Source organism: Aureobasidium namibiae, assembly GCF_000721765.1.
Source record: "Aureobasidium namibiae CBS 147.97 unplaced genomic scaffold scaffold_11, whole genome shotgun sequence".
Taxonomy (NCBI): Eukaryota; Fungi; Ascomycota; class Dothideomycetes; order Dothideales; family Saccotheciaceae; genus Aureobasidium; species Aureobasidium namibiae.
The window spans coordinates 932,203-955,667 of NW_013581198.1; the positions used below are offsets into that span (position 1 = coordinate 932,203).

The window sequence follows — 23,465 nt, forward strand, 5'->3', positions numbered from 1 at the left end:
TGTTCGGATGCTCGAACCTCATTGTTCTGACCGTCCTCTCTCGCCAAGCAATTCCGATGACATTCGCAAGGCGTTGCAGTATGCGGTGGGTTATGCTTCCTGGAGGGTTTGAATTCGTTTTTGCAGTGGCAGTGTAGGCGCAACACTGTCTCGAAGATTTGTTCATAAGCAATCGAGCGACAGGGAACATTCGCTCTTGTCTTCATTCTTCTATCTATCCTACCCATTTCCTCTCCATCAAGTGTCGAATTCTCAAGCTTGGCAGCATTCTCGTTCTGCGGCTTTTCTAGAATTCCATCAAGATGCCTGTTCTTCACGAGTACACTTATATCTTCGCCATCGGCACATTCTTTGCGCTTCTTGAAGCGTACAACAATGGTGCCAACGATGTCGCCAACGCTTGGGCAACCAGTGTTTCGTCTCGTTCGGTCACATACCGTCAAGCTATGGTATGCTGACAGATAAGTCATCAATGGACAGGACTGATGCTAACCTCGATCAGCTCTTGTGTTTGATATTCGAAATGACGGGTGCGCTCGCTGTCGGTGCAAGAACCGCTTCGACCATCAAAAACGGAATCATTCCCCTCGCCGCGTTCCAGGGTAACGCTCCTGTACAACTTCTCGCCTTCACTTGTGCTGCGGCAGGTGCATCTATCTGGGTCATGTGGTGCACACGACACAACGCTCACGTCTCGTCCACCTACTCGCTCGTCTCGTCGATCGCTGGTGTTGGTGTCGCTACTGTTGGCGTCAAGGGTGTTCAATGGGGATGGAACGGTACGTCGATTAGACGTCTCTTCTGATGCGGCTTCTGCTGACAAGATGCTTCAGGTGGCCAAGGTCTTGGTGCTATCTTCGCTGGTCTCGTCATGGCCCCCTTCATCTCTGCTGTCTTCGGAGCCACCATCTTCATGCTCGTCAAGACTGTCGTCCATATGAGAGTCAACCCTGTTCCATGGGCTGTTTACACCTCGCCCTTCTTCTTCCTCATCGCCGGTACTGTTTGCACCTTGTCCATTGTTTACAAGGGCTCTCCCAAGCTCGGTCTCAGTAAGAAGCCGGGATACTGGATCGCTGGAGTCTCGGTCGGTTCTGGCTTAGCCCTTGCACTTCTGGCTCTTCTGTTCTTCGTCCCCTATGTCAACCAGCGTGTCATTCGCAAGGATTACACCTTGAAGTGGTACCATGTCTTCATGGGACCTCTTCTCCTCTCGCGCAAGGCTCCCGCTGATGCCGAATTTGCTATGGTCCCCAACTACGCTGTCATTGACCACGACGATAAGATCCAGGTCAAGGCCAAGACTTCCGCCCCGCCTTCCATCGAGATGACCGGCAAGGGTGGTGATTCTGAGGTCGCCACTGGCGAGCTTCGTCGCAGATCCATCCACGTCTCCGATGAGGGCATGAGCAGCACCGCTTCGTCGCCTGAGATCATGCCACAACGCAGAAACAGCATTAACAACGAGAACCCCAGAGAGGCTTACGCCCGCATGCTCAAGGAGGCTCGTGAGCAGCACCATGCCGATCTTCGTCAAGAGCGTGGTCCTATCGGATGGGCCATGCGCACTCTCCATGAGAACCAGCGCGGTGCCGGTTCCATCTACGAACTTCACAACTTGAAGGCAATTCTCAAGTGTATTCCCGCTGGTATTGTTGTTTCTCTGATGTACGGTCTGTACTACGACATCCACAAGGCCCAGCTTGGTGTTCTCGGCACTCCTGAGGGCAAGCGCATGGCTCGTGTTTACGCACACGCGCCCCGCTACGCCAACGAAGTCGAATATCTTTACTCGTTCGTCCAGGTCATCACCGCCTGTACCGCGTCCTTCGCTCACGGTGCCAATGATGTCGGCAACGCTGTCGGTGTTTGGGCTGCCATGTACGCTGCCTGGTCGACTGGTTCCTCCATTAAGGCCAAGGAAGCAGTGCCATTGTGGCAAATCGCAGTCATGGCCCTCACCATCTGTATCGGCTTCATCACATACGGTTACAACATCATGAAGGGTAAGTTCGGAACTTTTCCAAATTTTCGCATTCTTTTTCCAGCATGCTAATAATATCTACAGTCATGGGTAACAAGATCACCTACCACTCACCTTCTCGTGGTTCCTCCATGGAGATGGGTGCTGCTATCACTATCCTCATCTTCTCGCAGTACAAGTTGCCCGTCTCTACCTCCATGTGTACGTATACTCCTTCTCCATTGTGAGACCATGCTGATTGTATCTTTAGGCATCACTGGAGCAACTGTTGGTGTCGGACTCTGCAACGGCACTTTCAAGGCCGTCAATTGGAGTCGTGTTGGTCTGTTGATGTTCTCGTAAGTTTTACCGCACACTTTATTAACACCTTTGAACACTTTCTAATCACACAGTGCAGTTGGATCATGACCATCCCCATCGCTGGTCTCATCGGTGGTCTTACTATGGGTATTCTCCTCAACGCCCCCAGCTTTTAATGAAGTGCGACACGAATTGGGAAGTGGAATATGAAAGTTGTATATGCTTCCGCAATGTTTTTATGGCTTGCTGTTTTATGTTTGATAGAGTTGCTTTCCAGAGATATCCTCATGATTGGTATTTTTTTTAATGAACAACAAAAAGTTCCTTCATCTACTGCTCACAGCTCTCCTGAATTAGTACAGGTCTGTATCATGATCACGCAAGACCTGGATGTCGTCGGCGAGTCCGTGAATAGGCTCGGCGACGATTGGCAAAGACCGAGATGAATCTGGGGAAGCGGCCTTGCAAACAGTTCGCGGTCGTTTCGGACCGTGCCTCGCGACCCCAGTAAGCGGTCCAGTACGGGAGGGATGCTCCACACTCCCGAAGTCCCCTTACCTTATAAGATATCTGGCACTTGCTTGTCGAGGTCAGCGAATGATTATCAAACACAATACCCTCACAATGAAGTACAATGTTGATATCCCGATCGATGAATTGCAGAAGCCCACAACAGGCCATGGCGGCCATCAACCCTTGAATCCCCACGACGAAGTCTTGCCGAAAGGCTGGGTTGGTGAGAAGTCGACCAAGTCCTTGCCGTGCGATATTCTTATCCAACACGACTTCGGCATTAAGGTGAGAGATGGCGCCAAATTGTACTCGGATATCTTGCGCCCGGCAAACGGCTCCTCCAAGGTGCCGGCCATCATCTGCTGGAGCCCATTCGGCAAGAAGTTCAACGGCATGACCTCTCTCTCGTTCATGGGCCCTTACAATCTTGGAATCACTGGAGCAGACCTGAGTGGCCTGGAGAAGTTTGAGGGTCCCGATCCAGCGGATTGGGTACCACAGGGATATGCAATCGTCCACGTCGACTCTCGAGGATCGTTCAATTCTGAAGGAACCATGGCCATCATGGGCACACAGGAGGCAGAAGACGGTTACGACGTGAGTTTCATCTTCTGACTCATCTGCCACGAGTAGCCACTGATCGTTATAAAAGGTCATTGAGGCCATCGCCAAGCAGCCATGGTGTAACGGCAATGTCGGCCTTGCCGGTAACTCTCATCTGGCCATCATTCAATGGTTCATTGCAGCCCTGAACCCACCTTCACTCAAGGCCATTGCGCCGTGGGAAGGTTGCGGGGATCTTTACAGAGAGCAATTTGCTCGTGGTGGTATTTATGCTGGCGACCTGTTTGACGACACGATCCAGAAGTATATGCTGCGAGGCAATCATGGTATCGAGAGCTTCAGTAAAATGTTCAAGCAACACCCTCTTGCCACAGCTGACGCGAACGACTGGTGGAACGACAAGCGCCCGGATATGAAGAAGATCAAGATCCCCACTTACATTACCGGTACCTGGACCAACAGCATGCACGGCATGGGTGCTATTAGAGGTTGGCTCGAAGTCGCTTGCGAAGACAAGTGGCTCCGCTGGCATCCATACCAGGAGTGGTACGACATCTGGGGTAATCCACAGGCCAAGGAAGAGCTCTTCATGTTCATGGATCATTACCTCAAGGGCATAGACAACGATTGGCTACAGACCCCCAAAGTCCGTATGGCGGTGCTACGCTTTGGTGAGACTGACGCTATCGCAAACAAGGTCGTCGAGGACTTTCCCATTCCTGGTACTGACTACCAAAAGTTCTACCTGCAATCTGACAGTACAATGTCAAACACCAAGAGCTCGACTGCAGAGAATGGAACCATGTCATATGACGGCCAGACCGGATTCTTGTCGTTCAAGCATACCTTTGAGGAGAAGACACAGATTGTCGGTCTGCCGAAAGCGGTACTGCACATGTCTTGCAAGGAATACGATGACATGGACATCTACCTCATCCTTCGCAAACTCTCAGTTACTGGTGAGGAGATGTGGAACTTGAACATTCCATGGTCTGCTGTACCAGTAAAGAAGATTGCCGATATCCCAGAACTCAAACGTACCGAGGTACTTCTGTACAAGGGACCCACGGGTATCTTGAGAGCATCGAACCGCAAGATCGACACTTCGAAATCCATGCACGAAAACTGGCCATACTACACACATGACGAAGTCCAAAAGATAACGCCTGGTGATGTCGTTAGATTGGAGATCGGTATCTGGGCAATGGGTATCGAGTACGAGGCGGGCGAAAGCATCGTGCTCGAAGTCAGTGGTCACTCGAGGGGCATTGTGGAGTTTGGCAAGGACAAGCAGCATACTGACAACAAGGGCCAGCATGTGCTACATCTTGGTGGCGAGTACGACAGCCATTTGATTTTGCCTGTCGTGCCACTTCTGTAGAGGCAAGCTATGTGTTAGTTTTTGCAGATTGGACAAATAATATCACAGCACATTCAAATATGTCATATCAGTCATCTCACGTATGCCCCAAGACCAAATAAACAGTGTCCAGGCGAAGGACCAAGATCTTGTGTCAAGCTCGGTCGCGGATCGATATGTCCCTGGAATGGACAGGAAAACTGGCGATCTCTGGAAGTACGGTCTCAACAAGCAATGTCATTTCTATATAAGCCTTTGCTTGGCTGCAGCTCGAACGAAAACCTCCTGCCTGATCTTGCCCGATCTCGCCCAGTAAAACCTTCACAGATCGATTCAATCAACGAATTCTCGACATGGACATCGAAATCACAAACGCAACGTGGCACATCATGACAGTGACCATCCAGCAGCTCAGCGACACACTTCCAGACCGACCCGATGCGCCTCTCGGGGCGGGCGGTTGATGTCGGCTGGCAATGTATGTCTGCCAGTGGATGTGGCAGCCTAAGGTTGTGACACGTCACCGCTATAGGTACGCGCGTCTGTGGAAGAGCTGTCCCCAAGAGTCGGCGTGCCCTGACAAAATCCTCATCAACATACTCCACGTCGGGACTTGGATTGTTGTGACAATACCGACTGCTCATGCATCTGTCGGACAGAAAAACTCTGATCATTGCTGTTGCGACCTTGATAAGCATTGATATTGGCTAGAATCCTTGGTATGTGAAGGAGAGGCTTGATTTGCCGGCCGTCAAATAGAATACGAGAGTGTCGACGCCATTTCGAGGGGCTGCCTCGGCCGTAACATCGCCCGGTCGTTCATCCCACAAGGCTCCAGTATCATGCAATTGGCCATGCGCAAAGAGAGGAGAACTATAAATACTAGCTTCCACGACCATCTCCTGCCTCCCTGCTGAGGTCACCTTTCGATGTTATGGCCGTTCCTGGGTTGCATAGCGTTGTTCTGCACGCTTCTCCAATTGACCCAACCCAGATTTCCCACCCTACTGAACAGCAGCGGCCATACGTCCACAATCTACCGGCTTCCAAACCAGACCATCCCCCTCGTCTGCAAATCTGTGCATCCACACTTCGCTAATCTCCTTCTGCCTGTAGAACAAGAAGTCTACGAACGATTCTCTGCGCACGACCCGCCCCCAGGGCTATTATCCTATCATGGAATGCACGACGAAATACCTGCTGGAATGATCCTCGAATTCGCGCAACTGGGAAACTTGCAGGACTGGTTGCTCGAAGGACATGTCCCAACCAAGGACATGCTGTACAAGTGGACTTACCAAGCCACCGAGGCTTTGGAATTCGCTCACAAACTTGGAGTCCTGCACGCTGATATTCACTGCCTGAACTTCTTCTTGACAAAGACGCTAGATCTCAAGGTCGGCGATTGGGGCGGTGCATCCATAGATGGAGGAACGTCGCATTGCTCGTATCGATACAGCCACAGGTTATTCGGGGTCGATGGCACTGACGTCCCAGCAGAGAAGGGTATCTCTAAGGCAACTGGAATCTTTGCCTTGGGCACTGCATTCTATGTCATGATCTGTGGAGAGAAACCTTGGCCTGAACTCAAAGAGCCAAGGAACAGGCTCGAGATCAGGGAACGAATTGTCAATGGGCAATTCCCAGATACAGGAGGTCTCAGAATTCTCGGTGATGTCGTGGCGAAATGTTGGAGTGGAGGGTTCGATTCCATGACGGAGATCAGGCGTGCTATCGAGGATGAAAGAGACAGAGATATCGAGATGCTTGAACACGATTAGAGCACCACTCCCACAAGTCTCAGTAGAGTTTCCGTGATATTCTTCGATTCTCACGTTGCAAAACTCTAGGATACAATCTAGTCCAAAGTCAAATGATCTCAGGTTGGTATACGTTTGAATTAAAGATACATATATACATACGATCGAAACTCATCGAGAACATGGAAAGAAAAGAGATGACAAAGGAAATTGTCCGCAAAATGTCTATCTAGTTCGAGCCCCCGGCGAAGAAGTATCCAAGGTTTGCACGGCGCTTCATGGTTGAGTTCGAGAACGGAGCTTGTGAGCCCGAAGTGGGCTGCATGCTGGACTGAGTAGTGCTGGTAGAGTTCGTCATAGCGAAGGGTGCACTGCTCGAGCTTGACATTGTTGACATAGTGCTTGTGTGCTCGGTCGATGTTGTACTGTTACTCATAGCAGACATGGTGCTACTGAATGAGCTGGAAGAGACAACTGAGCTCGAAGAGGCAGTACCGACAGGAGTCGCGGAGGTCGTGGAGTTGCCCATTGTGAAGTGAGCACTGCTAGTACTGGAGCTGGAGCTGGAGCTTGATGCAGATGATGTGGTCATGGGAGCGCTAGCTGCAGTCGGGCCAGTGGAGGCAGTACTGCTGTTTCCCATGCTGAACACAGCGGAGCTTGAGGAGGTCAGGAGAGAAGAGGTTGTCATTCCGCCAGTCGACATGACAGAAGAGGATGTCGTGTTGCCGTTGGAGAACAGAGCACTGCTGCTGGATGACGAGAGTGGGGAAGATGAGGTGGTGACCTCGGTTGATGAGATCACGGAGGAGGATCGAGAAGAGCTTGAAGCTCCCGTGCCAGTAGGTCCAACAGATGTTGCTGTACCATTGCCCATGGTGAAGACAGCAGAGCTCGAGGAGGTTGGGCCCAAGGAGGTAGTATTCTCATCAGAGACGGTGGAAGAAGTTTTGAAAATGCTGGAGGTTACAGTGCCTGTGGGCCCGGCAGACGAAACCGTGCCGTTGCCCATAGTAAAGACAGCGGAGCTGGAGGAGCTAAGGCTGGAAGAGGTGGCCATGCTTCCAGAAGCAGTAGAGCTGGTCATTGTACTGTTCTTCGACGCCGAGGGCCCTGAACTGGAAGAGATTAGAGTCGAAGAAGTAAACAGGCTTGCAGATGCAGTTGGACCGGCAGCAGAAGTTGAATTGCCAGTGGGGAATGGTGCACTGCTGCTAGTCTCGATTGATCCGTTCGTCGACGATACACTGGTGGTCGATCCGGAAGTAGTGGTACCATTGCTCGTGGGGATCATAGTGGAAGAAGTAGAGAGAGTGCTTGACGGAGAACCGGTAGACTCCGCACTTGCTGTGCTGACTTCTGAACTCGTTGATTCGGATGAGCTTGTGGATCCGGAAGAAACAGAGTTGGAGACAGTAGATGAGGATGTGGACACGGAGGAGATGATAGCAGAGGAGGAAACAGAGCCCGATTGAGCCACGCTTGACGAAGTGGTGGGTGCAAGAGTGGATGCTGTGCTTGGAGAAACGCTCGACGATGATTCGATAGCACTCGATGAAGAGAGAGGTGTATTCGTCGACGAAGCCGATGCACTTGAGGAGGCTGACCCGGTCAAAGAAGCTCCAGAGACAGAGGAAGCTGTCGTCGTAGCTGAGGCAGACGGTTCAGACGAAGGCGCCGAGGAAGAAGTCATAATGGCGGTAGCACTGTACTGAGAACTCGACGCAGATGCTTGCTGAGCAGTGGCAACAAGGATGGCAGCGAATGCATTGGGATTGGGGACAGTGCCAGTGATCTCGCTGAAAAGTGTACACTGGCCACCGCTGAAGTAGTTGGCACCCTTGCACCCAGGGAAGTTGTCACAGAATCGGAGACAGGAGCTGAGGGAAGGTGCAAGCGCGCGCTTCTTCATGGTTCCGTTGCTCGCGTTGATCTCATCACCGTTATCGTCGAGGGTGATGCCCGAAGTATCAAAAGTCTTGCCCATGTAAGCTGTTCCTCCAGTGACGGCGTAAACGTTGCCAGAGTCGTCGCTACACTGTTGAGTGGATGTGGCATTCGCACTGCCGCATGGGGGAAGAGGCTTGTTGGATACCTCCAGAGCAGGTGCAGAGGTAGGGGCAGCCTGAGAAGTGGAGGCACTTGATGCACTCGAAACTGTGCTGGAAGGAGGACCGCTGCTGACAGAGCCCGACGAAGAGGTGTTCGTTCCAGAAGAGCTGAGCGTCGAGGAGACGGATCCTGACGACGGAACTGATGATGAAAGAAGCGAAGTGTTCGACGTGGCTTGTGTCGTCGAGCCGAGTGATGACTGAGTGGAAGAGCCTGGCGTAGATACAATTGCGGAAGTTGCTGAGCCAGACAAGGATCCACCTGAGCTGGCTACAAAAGATCCCGAGGTGGTGCTTGCAGTCTCAGAAGTCGACAGGATAATGCTAGTTGAACCCGAAACTTCGCCACTGCCTGTAGTCGAGGTCAGGCCGGAGGAAGACTGAACTGCGAGACGAGAGATGGCAATGGCAAAGACAACGTCACTCTGTGCATGTCTGCTACTCTGATCAATGGCACTGTAGTACAAGCATGCGGATGTGTCGGAGTTGAAAGAAGTGGCAACACAGACTGACGATCCAGCGCAGGTATCCAGACAGCTAGTAAGCGTGTTGGCAGCTTGTCTCTTGGCCTTAATGTTCAGAAGAGTGCCATCGTAGTTGACGCCTTTTTGGATAAGGAACTCGATGCCATCGACAGCAGTCTGGTATGGAGTACTGCTAGTGACGGTGCTGGATGAAGAGCTTCCCAACGGTGAGGTGTTACTGGCAACAGCGGATGAGGCAGATGCTGAGCTGGACCCAGCTGCCCCGGAAGATGAACCACTGATAGCTGAAGAGCCTAAACTAGGATTACCAGTGATGGTGGTACCAGGAAGGGTTGTTGTAGGACCGGGAACATAAAGCGTGGTGGGCCTCGTACAAGGACAGTCGCTTATCACGGTGGGCCCAGGGATGACGGTAGTCGAACCAGAGATGATGATGGTCTCACCACCATTGCAGGTGACAGAGTTGGGATAGACGACTCCAGTTGTGTAAGTACCACCAACAGTCAACGTTGTGGCCTTGGTGCAAGGGCAGTCGTAGATAGTCGTGGCCTGGGTGACGATGATGGTCTCTTCGTCGATGATGACCGTTTCGCCTGCAGAACAAGCAACCGAAGATGGGTAAACGACGTCGGTAGTGAAGACAGCGCCGGCAGTCAGGGTGGTGGTGGAGCCTTCGAATATGGTGATCGTCTTGCCATCGATCACGGTGACAGTCTTGCCTGAGCCACCGATGTTCTGATTTTGAGGAGATCCAGCGCCATGGGGTGAGGCTTGATTATTGCCAGGCCCACTGCTGGAATCCTGGTTGTCATTGTGTCCATTGCCAAAGACAGAGTCGGATCCCTGAGCGCTGTTCGATCCTTGGACAGGACTCGGAATGACATAGCGGGTTGAAGTCGCAGTGGTGGGGACGTTGTCTTGCGTAGCATAACCGATGTTCACTCCAAGAGTATAGGGTGAGGCATTGCAGGAAGCAGCGCAAAGCGAAACTGTAGCGACGGGACAACTAGTCACGGTAGACCATTCTGTGCGAGTGATAGTGAAGGTCTGAACAGTGTTGAGACTTGGTGAAGACGATGCGGCCAGTGTGGCAGAGCCCAGCAAGCTCAGAGTAAGAAAAGTAGTAATCATTCTACAAGACAACAAACAGACAAGAAAAAGAGTGTGGGGGATGAGGCGGACTGGTCTCGCTCACTCAGGTTACAGGACATAAGATAGCATGTTATATGATTGTGGGCAGGACGCAGACTCCTCTTGATATTTCAACAGGAGTATTGGCAGGAGACTTTACAAACGGTATGATTGCCCAAGGGATACAACTCCTCGGGGATACGAGTCTATGGGCTCTACTCGCGAGCGCCCTACACGTGGTTTTGACATGGCAATGCAGCCAGAAGAACCACCGTTTCTTGGAGACGTTTTATAACGGTGCTTGTCGACCGGTGTGTCGCGCGGCGCTGGTCCTTGTCTGTTGCTCGATCGGCTTCCTTCTAATTCATGCAAGCACAATGTTACGTGGCAAGCTTCACAGCAGCGCTGAACAAGAAAGTAAGAACACTCAATTGATACCACGATATGATCCGGCAAGAGTAGATGTTTTGTAAGAGTCAAGTACCGTGGGGAGTGGGGAAACAGATCTGGAGTTCGGCAATTCTGGCTTGTCGCCGTTGAACTCTACAAGTCGGCAGGTACGAGCCCCTGGCGCCCCAGGGTGGAAGCAGGACAATGATACGATTCTTTGTAAAACAGATACGGCTTACAATGATCGAGCAGACGCTTGCCGCGTTTAGGCTCAACACGAAAGAAGAGAAGGATGGAAGAATTTACCAGGCTCTTGAGAACCTCGACCCAGCAGAAGTCTGACGTTGCAACTCCTGCCTCAGTATGTTAACAGCCAGTTAAGCTCTAACAGTTTTTATAACCGGTTGCATTCTTGCACAGAATTAGGAGAGACGCGTAATCATCAACGAATTTGACTCGCAAGGGGTGCAGAAGGCCACAGCTGAGAATGGATCCCGTGTTATATCGCGCCTTCCCAAGTATGTCATCTGCTACACAAGCATTAGATGGAGACAAAGGGTCAATTTTAGAGTTGACCGGATCAAGTGTTTTCATCCGACAGTCAACATTTTTATATCTTTGTTCCAAACTCTAGTTGATCATGTTGGCTAGGCAATACGACTACCCATATCATGGCACAGTCTGGTAAACACTAGTCCAGGCATCATACTCCTGCTCGTAGCATATTAAGTTAGCGAACATGCTTTTCTCTCTACAAGGCTCTATATTCCATGAGGTATAAAACCACGTCGAGAGCAAAATGACCCAATCAATCAACCATAAGACACATCCCGGGGTTCTCGAATTCGAGTCCGAGAAGACCCTGCCTCCATACCGTTGATAAGGGACGGGGATCTAGGAACCTCGATGCCGTTCTGACCTTAAGCCCTAGCTACTCTATCTGACTGAACGTCTTAGCTATGATCCTCACAATCTCGAGGCTTTCCTAGCATGCTTACGCTTTACGCACAGGGTCTTGTCCCACAAGCCTTGTGATAAACCGTTCAGTACACCGGCATGAACCTCGTATTCCCAGCAACGTTACTGGTTTTATCTTCAAAGCTACCATTTCATATTATAACGTGTGCGTAGTATCCAGAGGGAAACTATGCCACTTGTCCTTCCAATTGGCATTACGGCTTTCTGGCCAGACACGGTGTAGGGCAGCTATGATCTGCGCATTCGTGATTTTTGCTAGTTCACCCGACTCCTCCATATAGTTTCGATCTAGCTGGTCCTCCTGATCATATTCTTCGAGTACGCATTCATGAGGCCGGTCGTCTCGTAGGGTTCCAGTACACGTCCAGGAGTGCCCGATGTACTGCAGTAACTTGATTAGATCATGTCGAGAGCCCCATCCCCCGTCCGCTCCAAACGCCTCGACCCGCAGTGTCAGACATTCAAGAGGTGTAGCGTAGGCGGGTTTCGCAGCCGATATAGTACGGAACACCGATTTGGCGAGTGTATCATCGATCGCGAAATCGATCAAGACTTTGTCTACTTCGCTCAATCTGCCCTCTATATCAGATGATGCTGAGCTGTTAGCAAGGCTCACGCCCCTCAATATCTCTTCGTCCCCAGATAGAGATTGTGAACAGTAGATTGAGAGATGTATCTTGCGGAGTGTAGGAATCTTGCCCAGGCCTCGATATATCGCGACCTCATGAGCATCTCCCTGGGTTCGAAGTATACACAACGAAACGTCTTCGAGAACCGGACACCTTTGCTGTAATGTGTGGGAGAAATCCGGACTGGCGAGCCCAGAAGAGCTCGGCTCGGGGACACTTCCTGACTGATCGTCTGTCAGTGCTAGATGGAGTCGCTGTAGGAATGCACCACTATGGTCGATCGCAGATATGACTGTACGTTGTTGGTATGTTCCGGTCAGTTTGAGCTTTCGAAGAGGCGGCAAAGCATGAAGGAAGTCCTCGGTTGCGTCGGCCAATCCCTCCACGTTGTCCTCGACGGCCAAGTCGGGTTTAATGATGAGGGTGTCAAGCGAGTCGAATCGACAATGGTCGGTAAGCCAGCGAAGTTCCGATGGAACGATAGAGTGATGCAGTTTTAGACTTCGCAGCGCTGAAAAGTCTGTCAGTTTGCTCCAAACACTGAGAGAGTCGATCGTGATCCTTGTAGCTAACTCTAGACAATTTAGGGCGCCTCGAGCAGTATTTAATGAGAGCGGCGAGATCAAGGCACGGTGCCATGATTGTCTTGGGACCCTTAGGGCAGCGACAAGCCATGGATCGCACCCGCTCGACTCGTAGAGTAGACTGACTTCTTTGAGGCTCGGTGCTACACTTGCGACCATCTCTCTGACGGCATCTTCGTTGTAGTTCGCACAGTCTGAGTACATGTAGTCGTATTTCATTGCAATGCTGTAGAGACACGGTGATCTGGCAATTTCAAGCTCGTGAGGGTCGATATCGATCGGGACCTGTGGAGGTTGAATCAAATTGCGCAAAGAGAAATTCCGCATATGGAGGCGACATTGGGGGAGGCGATCGTGGATGTATCGCAATACGCACGGAGGAATTTGCTCACGACAACCCCATGTCAAGTCCCGAAGGCCCCGAAGTCTTTTAAGGAGCTGCTCCAGCTTTTGCCACTGTGCGTGATGTTCGAGTTGCCTGGTTGAGCGATCATCGATAGCACAAAATCGCCAGGGATCCAAGGGGTGATCGCCACAGTTCTCGAGACGCTGAGACAATGACAACGAATAGAGATCCTTCGCGACTACCTGGAGGTGTTCAACAGCCGCGAAGCTGTCGGAAGATTGTAACACAGCAGTCCAGCGCTCAACAGTAGCCTCCAGTGTCTGCGGCGACGAGAAGTTGACACAGACTGTATGGAAGAAGCGTGGTCTTGAAGCCGCCCAACAGATTTTGTTGATAAGAGAGAACTGAACTAGCTCGTGGCGACTGAGAAAGCGACATATGTTTTGCAGAACCTCCGTCGGCAGACGATCCATATCCAGATCTTCTTAGCACGATACCATAACACACTTGTCAGCGCTGGCTCTTGCTCACCCAGATGCTGGAAGCGACGAAGATAAGCAGAGAGATATCGCGTGGTTTGAAAGGACAGGAAGTTTGGGTTTGTTCAGATGCCGCCTTGAAGATCAAAACAGGGTCAGCAGTCGACCCCGCATTTCGCCTGACCGAGATCGGCGTGCATGTGCTTACGTGCAGCTGCCTTTAAATGGACTTTAAACGGTCCGCTCGGGTTGCTCAAGTCTGTCTTGTTGATAGAACACTGTGAAACGCGAGATCTTGTCTGCCAAAAACTGCAATAGTCCAAAGGCCGAGGCTCGACAAGCGGGGTCGCATGATCACTGTCTGCTTTCTGCTAAGACTTCGTCGAGAGTTCGAGCAAGTAGCTTATCTCTACCGCTTGGTTCCCACCGAATCATCAGCCACCAAAGCTTGCCTGGGTCGATCGCCTTTGGATGTCACCCTGTGGCGCATGCAAGACATCGTCTGATAGGTCCAATTGTATGCTTGAAAAAGCCATGAGCTTGTTCTGCATGATCAACATCAAGTCACGGTCTTATCCTTTGTCGAAGCCGGTCCGCTAGGCATGACGACCTTCTTGTTCTGGGAGTGCTGGTGACAATCATCCTTAGAGACTGGCACACTCCCCCGCTCTGGGCTTCTCCGCATTAATAACGCATGCGCTCGATGATCGTCTTGACCTGGACATACTCAGCTGGTGAGTCTAGCATACAACTTAATCCGGGAATATCGTGCTGCATACTGTGTCTTTGTAAGTTCGTAACTTCATAGAGACATATATAAGGTCGCGCGGGTCCCCTCCCAAGTGCTCCCAGCAGGTCAAACAAGAATTGTCTTCCTTCATCTCTCGCAATTGCAGTTTACCAAGATGTTGTCCTCTCTTCTCACCAGCGTGTTTGTCGCGGCTGCTCTTGCTTCGCCCATTACACCGTCCTATGTCGCCCACGAGCGCAGACAGGCACCTCCTCGAGGTTGGCTCAAGGCAGAAAAGGTGCCAAGTGATTCGATCCTGCCAATGCGCATCGGGCTTGTTCAGTCGAATCTCGAAAAGGGACATGATCTGTTGATGGATGTGTAGGTTTATATCATGTAGCAAGAGCGAGACAGTTCTCTGATCCATTCCCAGCTCAACACACACCTCCCCCAACTATGGCAAATACTACACCGCCGAGCAGGTCAACGAGATCTTCGCTCCAACCAAAGCCTCTATTGACTCGGTCATCGACTGGCTTGCATCTCACAACGTGAACGGCATCAGCTTGTCCGCCAACAAGCAATGGCTGCAATTCGACGCGCCTGTAGAGATAGCCGAGAAGCTTTTCAGGACGGATTACCACGTCTACGAACACGCAATCAGTGGTGGCAAGAACGTCGCATGTGATGAGTAAGTCGTGTTGCGTTCCTGTTCGTCTGCTTGACGTTCTAACAATTCTCAGATACCACGTACCAGAGCACCTGAGCGAGTACATCGACTACATTACCCCAGGTATCAAGCTTTTCTCTCCAGCCAGGAGCGGGCACGCAGTGAACGACAAGAACGCCATCGAGAAACGTACTTTCGGTGTAACCAATGGCAAGGCGACAAAGCCACCGCCGCTCCTCAAGGCACTTCCCTTGGCAATCAGCGAGCTTTTGGGTCTCGCAGAGCTTAGCCTTTGTCAAATTGCCGCTACCCCGTCTTGCATCGCAAAACTTTACAACATCACTCAAGCCACTAGCGCCCAAGCTGGTAACGAGCTCGGTATCTTCGAGGACCTGGGTGATGTTTATTCTCAGACTGACCTGGATGAGTTCTTCTTGACCTTGGCCCAGTAAGTCTCACCAACAATTTATGAGAGAACGATCTGACCAGATTCAGACAAATTCCTGTTGGCACTCACCCAAAGCTTGAAGCCGTTGACGGAGCTGTAGCCCCTGTCAGTGTTGCCAATGCCGGTGCTGAGTCTGACCTTGACTTTCAAATCTCGTACCCGATCATCTACCCACAAAACTCTATTCTCTTCCAGACCGACGACCCAGTCTATGAAGCAAACTACACCTACGAAGGCTTCCTGAACAACTTCTTGGACGCTATCGATGGCTCTTACTGCAGCTACGACGGTGGTAACTCCCCTCTTGACCCGCCTTACCCGGACCCACAGCCTGGTGGCTACAAGGGTGCTCTCCAGTGTGGTGTTTACAAGCCAACGAATGTCATCTCTATCTCTTACGGTGGACAGGAGGCAGATCTACCTGCATCGTACCAGACGCGTCAGTGCCATGAGTACATGAAGCTCGGTATGCAAGGTGTCTCCATCGTGCTTGCGAGTGGCGATTCAGGAGTTGCAGGACCAGCAGGCGATGACAACGCAGACGGCTGCCTTGGGACTGGACAAGTCTTCAGCCCTGACTTCCCAGCAACATGTCCCTACCTCACCACTGTCGGCGCGACTTATCTTCCACCAACCGGAAACGTCTTTAAGGACGAAGAGACCGCAGTGACCAGATTTGGAAGCGGAGGAGGTAAGCAAGCCGGCCAGAGTATCAAGCTGGATCATCACTGACCATCTCCAGGCTTTTCCAACATTTTCGAAATTCCGTCCTACCAGGCCGCGGCAGTGTCAAACTACCTCACCAACCACCCACCACCGTACACTTCATACTCCACTACTAACGATGCAGACATTGGTGCCGGTGGCGGCATCTACAACCGTAATGGCCGTGGTTATCCTGATGTCTCGGCTATCGGCGACAATGTTCTGATATTCAACAAAGGTGCCCCAACCCTCATCGGTGGCACCTCTGCAGCTGCACCAGTCTTTGCGGCTATCTTGACCCGCATCAACGAGGAGCGTCTCAAAGTTGGCAAGAGCACTGTTGGCTTCGTCAATCCAACTTTGTACGCCAACCCAAGTGCCTTCCACGACATTACTACTGGAAACAACCCTGGATGTAATACCAATGGCTTCTCGTAAGTATCCTCCCAACACCTTGCGTGGATACACACGTGTCTAATCTTCTTGCAGTGCTGCCACAGGCTGGGATCCTGTGACTGGGCTCGGCACTCCGAACTACCCTGCTTTGCTCAAGGTGTTCATGGATATCTAAGCGTGAATTAGAGTAATAGGAACCATTACCCAGACAGCATGATATAGTGCAAAAGTAAAAGGTAGATACGAGGCATGTGTCACGAAATATGATAGTACAAGAATATTCTGAGATCAGATATGGATTCGCCAAGATCGGGACGCGCGACCTCTCGCTCGACCACTTGCTTGACCACTCCATCGCCTACGTCTTCGTCTCTGAGGAGGCGAACGTGTTTTTCATCTAGCTACGAAGCACAAAGTTCCGTAGGCTAAAGTCACAGCAAGTATATTGAGCTATGTGAAGACTTCTGATGGGGCAATGTATACATATGTCATTGTGTCTTCCCACTGATATTTCAATCTTGATCTAATTCTAGACCATGCGGATCGTGGTTAACTCATCCTATCAACCCTCGACAGTATATCTACTCGCCTTATCAAAGATGTCGCGGATCGCTACCTTATAGTTTTCATTGTCGTCCAGCTTCCGGGTAATGAAATCGTCAACATCCTCGCCCCATAAGCGCGACAGTGATGCGCCTTCGATATGCAACTGGAACTCTTGCGGAAAGAATCTGGGCATGAGATGCTGCGCGAAGATACCTGGATAGGCATTAATCGTACTCAAAGCGAGCACGTACCAAAACATCCCCGTGTCAAGGTCTCGGCGCAGACGTTGGCTCGAAGAGTCGTTCTGCGACACTGCTTTCTCTTCGATCTCCAGAACACGCACAAATTCATCATAGCGTTTCCTAAACTGCTCGAGGGACTCACCCTCGAGCTCATCAACGCCGCGGCCTGTCAGCCAGGCAGGCGCCGTAACCATTTCTTGCGGAACAACTGGCGCAAACTCGAGGTCAATGACGCCCGTCACATTCCAGTCGTCATCGACGAAGATGTTGCTTCTGTGCAAGTCAGGCAGCGAAAGCACAAAGGGACCGGAGTCAGATTGAGTAGTGAAGAATCGAGGAAGGAGCGCTCTCATACCCACCAGAGCCGCCAGTTGATGTGTGCCATCGTTGACACTAAGAATAGAGTTTGGTTGATGTATAAGGCGTTGCTCCTGGAAACGAAGTTTATCATGAACATACGATGCTGCTGAAGTATAAGTCGTGTTCTGTCACGTCAGTATATCGTGATGTACTTGGATTCTCGAGGCACGCACCCTCGAGACCTCCGTTGGGATAGCATGCCTGTTCCACGATATCTGGAGATCAAATATTGGGCGATTCGTGAGGGAAATATCCCCATCGTTGTCCATGGTCCAGGAGCCTATCCGGGCCAGAGGCACATTGGCCAGTCTGAGCAAGATTTTGGCGAGGCCGTGGTACAAGTTTCGACGCCGTTCTGGATCTTCCATCTTTTCATGCCAACTCGATGAGAGCATTTTCCCATCCTCGACCCACTCCAGGAGCAGATAACCAGTATCTGTCAGGTCACTACGGCTGTGGGCTCAGAGAGGAGTCGTCCTTCGTCCTCGAAGACGATTCCACAATCGGCGGATTTGCCAAACAAAGCGGCGATGTAAACTTTCGTTCTCCACGGCAGTGAACTATCGATATACTCAGTGTGCTGCGTGAACGATTAGCCTGGATTCCGACACGTCACTCACCGTGTGTCAGCCTGGAAAGCCCATCCCGAGCAATCGTGGAATGGGAATGTCAGGGCAGTTCTCGCTCATCCAGACATAGGTCGCCGCCTCACAACAAAGTTTTTCGTCTAGGGTGCCAGGAATGAAAGACTCCCCAGCATTGTACGGAAGCGGGAATCGAATGACAGCTCCAGAGGGTAGTCGAACATTGTGACTATTTTTGATGTCTATTGGGAGACATATGTTGAAACCCCCCTCGATCCAAGCAGAAGGAGGGTACAATGCGAAATCATTAGCAGGGATCCCCAAATGACGAGAGATCAAACGCTCAATCTGTGATGTCCGAGCAATGAGCTTGTCATGTATGAATTTTGTGTTTTCTTTCTCGATCCTGAGCGCGGGGATCATGTCAAGATCATTGGCTAAGGCTTCTGCCTCGGACATCATGCCAAGTGGTGTGTTGATGGTTACTCTCTGAGTCATGACAGTCGAACAAAGCGATCTAAACGAGAGCTGGGGTGTGGAGCGATCAATGATCTTTATGAGAGGTCAGAGGTTGATTATTCGATCTTGGACATTCATCAGTCAAATTAGATAATGTGACTGGAGAGGCTTCTCGCAGAAGAGGCATTGAAGGGTTGAGAGAAAGATCGCGACCGTGGATACAACGAAGACAACACGTAAAGTCGTAGCCGCCGCCAAGACATGCATGCAGCCGAAGGCGGCTCAGCTGGCCTTCTCATCACACTGATGCCAACGAAATCTACACACATTACGACAAAGCTCTCTTCTCGGCTTGCTTTGGGCTGAGACTGGATGCGACGGCGGGGAGATGTGGTGGCAGAATTGGTCCTTGGACTAAGTCTAGCAGAATACTCCTAGATTTGTACCGCTTGCAATCGTTTCCATATGCGCAAATCTATGCTTTCCCTTGGACTATGAATGTCTTGTGCCATCATATCCCGGAGTGTCTAAATAAATCGCTGGCATCCATGTCATTTCCACATCGCCAAGGACAACTATTCAAACGCTATAGCATAATGTAGGTGGTGCATATGATGTCAACGTAACGGGCAAGAGACTACGTTTGTAGGAGTGAGCACTTTCAATTATGATTTGGAGATCCGGTAACAAACTCAAAGGGAAGAAGAATGGTATGAGTAGAGCGCGCAATCCTCATGGTATTGTCCTACTTGAGAGATGGTTCTGTTAGTAACGATGCCGGCCAAGATACGGCTTTGACAATCATGCGCACCAAATGTAAGCCACCCTGGTGTATTTTCGCGAGACAGCTATCACACCGAAGGGCAGGCGGCAAATCGTCAGACATTAGGCCATGCACAGTGGAGCAGAGCTGCTACAAGGACACTCCACTACATGAATGTAACCTCTTGCCTGTCTTCAGGGTGCCCGTGCTATTTGGCGCCGTGATGTCAGCCTGGAGAAAGTGTGAGCGTCTTGCTAACCAAACACGATACGGAGCGCTCGACGTCCCAATCCAACGGAGACTGCCTCGATCGACTCAATGACTACTACTGCGACAAACATCGCGACTGACACCGCCAAGATTGTGTGTGTACTGGACTTGGGAGTCCCCAGCAAAGCGACGTTTCATCTGACTTGTGGACTCAGGGTCGATCATGTTCTGAGGTTCGTGCGTCTCACTTCGCCAGCCGATTTGTTGCTGCTACTTTTCCAACAACAATCACGCTCGCGAAGACGCTCCTTTGGACGACGGTATCTGTAAGTCTTCTAGATACAAGCCTTTTGGCGCGGAGGTTTGGGTATACAAGATGACGAAATGTAAAACGGTCTGCGGAGCTGCCGGAAACACTTGCACCACCGTCATCGTGTTCGCATCACCAAACTCTAAAGTCGACAACATCAGAACATCTATAAATGTCATCCTCCTTGCAATATCGGTTCTTCTTGATCTTACCCCGGGAACCGTTTCAATTTTCGACCATTTCCGCTGATTTCGAGACCGCCAACTTTCGCCTCACGCAAATTTCGCGACTTCACATTTTCCACCATGGGCTACCCAGAGACCGCTACGGGCTTCGTTGTCAGAGATCCCAAGCAGTACGTTTCATCTTCGCTTTGCCGAGGACACCCATTGACTCGAGTCAAAGATGGCAATCCTTCCACAAGGAAGAGTTCAAGCTGAAGACATTCGAAGAGGACGATGTGGATATCGCCATTGATGCATGCGGTGTCTGCGGCTCCGACGTACACTGTATGACTCCGACATGCCGTACGATGTCTGTACCGCTTGCTGACACAAACAGCTATCACTGGCGGCTGGGGAGAAACCCCTCTTCCTCTCTGTGTCGGACACGAGATCATCGGTACGTCGTGACAGACCACAATCGCTTCGTTCTCTTGGTCGCGTCAGCACTCCTCCCTGTCCATGTCACCACGCTGGCTGTTCCACCAAACATCATGCCGGAGCTTTGCTGATTCTGCTTGCAGGTCGTGCCGTCAAAGTCGGCAGTAAGGTCAAGGATATCAAGGTTGGTGACCGTGTTGGTGTAGGCGCCCAAGTCGGTGCCGACCTAAACTGCGACAACTGCAAGGCAGATCAGGAGAACTATTGTCCCAACCAGTGAGTGCGAAGGCGATCTTTGTACTGCCGGACATCTGACAGACCATCTCAGAATTGACACATACGGTGCCAAGTACGAGGATGGCACCGTTTCTCAGGGAGGGTTCTCTTCGCACATCCGAGTACAAGAGTATTTCGTGTTCAAGATCCCTGAGAACCTTGATACCGCCATTGCAGCCCCTATGCTGTGTGCTGGTCTGACAACTTATTCCCCTCTGGTCCGTCTCGGGTGCGGTCCTGGTAAGAAGGTCGGTATCGTCGGAATTGGAGGACTCGGCCACTTCGCACTCATGTGGGCACACGCCCTCGGTGCGGAGGTCTTTGCAATTTCTCATACCAAGGACAAGGAGGAAGATGCTAAGAAACTTGGTGCTGACCACTTCATCTATTCCGGAGATAAGGATTGGGCCAAGCCATACGCGTTCAAGTTCGATTTCATTCTCAATTGTAAGCTTTTCATCTTACTTTTTTCGCATGCATATCATATACTGATAGCGATCAGGCTCCGACATGACACAAGAATTCGACATGTCCACATATCTTGGTACTCTGAAGGTCATGGGTCGCTTCCACAACGTTGGTCTTCCCGACTACGACCTTCCCGCTATGAAGGCTCAGGATTTTGCACCGAATGGATCATACATTGGTGCCAGTCACATTGGTAACCACCCTGAAATGGTCGCTATGCTGGAGCTTGCTTCGAAGCAGAACATCAAGTCCTGGATTGAGACTATCCCCATCTCGGCCGAGGGCTGCGCCAAAGCTGTCACTGGCGTCAAGGAGAACAAGGTCCGCTACCGCTACACTCTCACCGAGTTCGATGAGGCATTCGGCAAGCGCTACTAAGCGCGATTTCATTGCCAATTGCCGTATCTTGGATAAATTTAGACAGCCTGGACGTGACAAGCAGGATATCTTTGGACGATGTCATGATGAACATCTGATTGAATGATGAAGCTCTTTTCGATTTCTACGAGTCTTGTGGCACATGTGAAATAGCTGTCATGAACAGTCTGATCCATTCTCGCCGACGTGAGGGAGTAGCAGACGTGATCTTCTGGTAGTCCTCTTGTCAAGTGATTGCAGGACCACGCACGACTTCTAGGTAGCCGATCAGCAGCTTCGTTCAGTCTCCTCAAGATCCCTAGCGGACGGAATACCGACGACATATCGACCTAGCCACTTGGTGTTCTTGCAGTGGTTAGGACTGGACTGGCTGGACATCCATCGGATCCACAGATCAGTGGGTAGGGAAGGTTCGAACATGCAGCAAGGAGAAATCGCGCCCTGCTCTGGTGTTGTGCTTAAGTCTGTACTGAATTTTTGCCATTGTAAGCTGTGTTAAGACGTGGATTTTCTCGAGATATCTACAGTCGCTACTTCCACTCCTAGTGAGCTTGCATCAGCGAGTTGGGAGGGTGCAACAGATGACAACAAACTGTATTGCTAGACTACTCAAAGAGCAGCAGCGACACCCAGCATAGCAAGAAAACCAAGACCAGCACCAACATTCGCAGCAGCGCCAGTGTAGACAGCCATTGAAGTCGTTGCAGATGCACCAGCGGCAGTGCTGGCACTAGCCTGGGACGAAGTCATCATGGATGAGCTGCCAGTCTTAGCAGCAGCAGCAGAGGAGGAGGTCATCTGGGCAGCACTGCTGGAAGATACGACAGCAGCTGACGAGGAGGCAGGAGCGGCTGATGAGCCGCCAGCAGCCTGAGCGCCAGTACCGTTGGGGCAGAGAGAGCTTGCGGCAGCGGCAACCTTCAATGCGTCCTTAGAACTGCAGCTCGAGGTCACGCAGGAACTGACGCCAGACTGATAGGCAGTATTGGAGCACAGGCAGGCAGAGTCGGTAGGCGAGCAACCAGTGGCTGCGATGCCACTCAGAATACAGGTTTGCTAGCGAGATTGTCTTAGCATACAGAACGGCACTTGAGGGATGATACATCACATACACCGCAACTCGGCAAGCTGGAAAGGACAGAAGCGGCGTTGGACTGAGCCAGGACTGGTACGACAAAGGCAATGGCAGCAGCGAAGATGGCGGCGGTCCTCATATTGGCGAGTGCAAAGTGGTTGATCGATTGAGGGAAGACGGTCGGTGACAGTGAGAGGATGTAAGCGACAGATAGTAAGATGATGGGAAGAGACAGCACTTGACATGGGAAATGGCAAGATATTTGAACTTGTTCAAGTCTGATTCAGGGAGCAGCGCCTCACACCCAGATTTGACCGAGGTACCTCGTCTCTCTGGGGAGGTTTTGGAAAGTTCAGACGGTTGGCACGATTTGATGTTCCTGACCAGACTTTGTATGTAGAAACAGGATCAGGTGTACCATCTGCTACGATTAACCTTTTGTTCCCCTCAAATCATTCCTACAGTAACCACTCCAAGCCGCACGATGGAAGCAAAGCAGCGACTGTCTCCGGGCTGGCTCGAAACGACCTTTGGGCTATATGGAGAACTGGAAGCTCACATGGGATTATACACGGATTGGTTCTCGTCAGCTCATGCAAAGAGGACCATCAACTGGGAAATTGCTGCGC

At 51.1% G+C, this 23,465-nt stretch overlaps 9 protein-coding genes across 9 annotated transcripts; 5 read left to right on the top strand and 4 right to left on the bottom strand.

The window, feature by feature from the left end:
- Positions 1-302: 302 nt before the first annotated feature.
- Positions 303-2,460, top strand: M436DRAFT_65040 (putative sodium/phosphate symporter; the record flags this gene model as incomplete). Its single annotated transcript, XM_013570902.1, has 6 exons — positions 303-449; positions 503-779; positions 834-2,006; positions 2,069-2,185; positions 2,235-2,322; positions 2,382-2,460. The coding sequence occupies 6 exons, from the start codon at positions 303-305 to the stop codon at positions 2,458-2,460; spliced, it is 1,881 nt and encodes a 626-aa protein (XP_013426356.1).
- Positions 2,461-2,908: 448 nt separating this feature from the next.
- Positions 2,909-4,742, top strand: M436DRAFT_49742 (alpha/beta-hydrolase; the record flags this gene model as incomplete). Its single annotated transcript, XM_013570800.1, has 2 exons — positions 2,909-3,394; positions 3,450-4,742. 2 exons carry the CDS (start codon positions 2,909-2,911, stop codon positions 4,740-4,742), a joined length of 1,779 nt encoding a protein of 592 aa, XP_013426254.1.
- A 1,184-nt stretch (positions 4,743-5,926) lies between these two features.
- Positions 5,927-6,502, top strand: M436DRAFT_49776 (kinase-like protein; the record flags this gene model as incomplete). Its single annotated transcript, XM_013570805.1, has 1 exon — positions 5,927-6,502. The coding sequence occupies one exon, from the start codon at positions 5,927-5,929 to the stop codon at positions 6,500-6,502; it is 576 nt and encodes a 191-aa protein (XP_013426259.1).
- Positions 6,503-6,710: 208 nt separating this feature from the next.
- M436DRAFT_65043 (uncharacterized protein) lies at positions 6,711-10,208 on the bottom strand (the record flags this gene model as incomplete). The annotated part of the gene is made up of 1 exon (XM_013570903.1): positions 6,711-10,208. The coding sequence occupies one exon, from the start codon at positions 10,206-10,208 to the stop codon at positions 6,711-6,713; it is 3,498 nt and encodes a 1,165-aa protein (XP_013426357.1).
- A 1,504-nt stretch (positions 10,209-11,712) lies between these two features.
- On the bottom strand, positions 11,713-13,608 carry M436DRAFT_65044 (uncharacterized protein; the record flags this gene model as incomplete). Its single annotated transcript, XM_013570904.1, has 1 exon — positions 11,713-13,608. The coding sequence occupies one exon, from the start codon at positions 13,606-13,608 to the stop codon at positions 11,713-11,715; it is 1,896 nt and encodes a 631-aa protein (XP_013426358.1).
- A 911-nt stretch (positions 13,609-14,519) lies between these two features.
- Positions 14,520-16,738, top strand: M436DRAFT_49316 (putative alkaline serine protease AorO; the record flags this gene model as incomplete). The annotated part of the gene is made up of 6 exons (XM_013570714.1): positions 14,520-14,725; positions 14,778-15,035; positions 15,088-15,462; positions 15,504-16,153; positions 16,205-16,601; positions 16,657-16,738. The coding sequence occupies 6 exons, from the start codon at positions 14,520-14,522 to the stop codon at positions 16,736-16,738; spliced, it is 1,968 nt and encodes a 655-aa protein (XP_013426168.1).
- Positions 16,739-17,125: 387 nt separating this feature from the next.
- M436DRAFT_73985 (uncharacterized protein) lies at positions 17,126-18,754 on the bottom strand (the record flags this gene model as incomplete). The annotated part of the gene is made up of 4 exons (XM_013571015.1): positions 17,126-17,836; positions 17,885-18,171; positions 18,205-18,271; positions 18,407-18,754. The coding sequence occupies 4 exons, from the start codon at positions 18,752-18,754 to the stop codon at positions 17,126-17,128; spliced, it is 1,413 nt and encodes a 470-aa protein (XP_013426469.1).
- A 1,588-nt stretch (positions 18,755-20,342) lies between these two features.
- On the top strand, positions 20,343-21,761 carry M436DRAFT_49444 (NADPH-dependent medium chain alcohol dehydrogenase; the record flags this gene model as incomplete). Its single annotated transcript, XM_013570741.1, has 6 exons — positions 20,343-20,392; positions 20,443-20,546; positions 20,599-20,658; positions 20,783-20,915; positions 20,968-21,362; positions 21,418-21,761. 6 exons carry the CDS (start codon positions 20,343-20,345, stop codon positions 21,759-21,761), a joined length of 1,086 nt encoding a protein of 361 aa, XP_013426195.1.
- Positions 21,762-22,370: 609 nt separating this feature from the next.
- On the bottom strand, positions 22,371-22,975 carry M436DRAFT_83170 (uncharacterized protein; the record flags this gene model as incomplete). Its single annotated transcript, XM_013571016.1, has 2 exons — positions 22,371-22,817; positions 22,874-22,975. The coding sequence occupies 2 exons, from the start codon at positions 22,973-22,975 to the stop codon at positions 22,371-22,373; spliced, it is 549 nt and encodes a 182-aa protein (XP_013426470.1).
- Between the last annotated feature and the right edge of the window lie 490 nt (positions 22,976-23,465).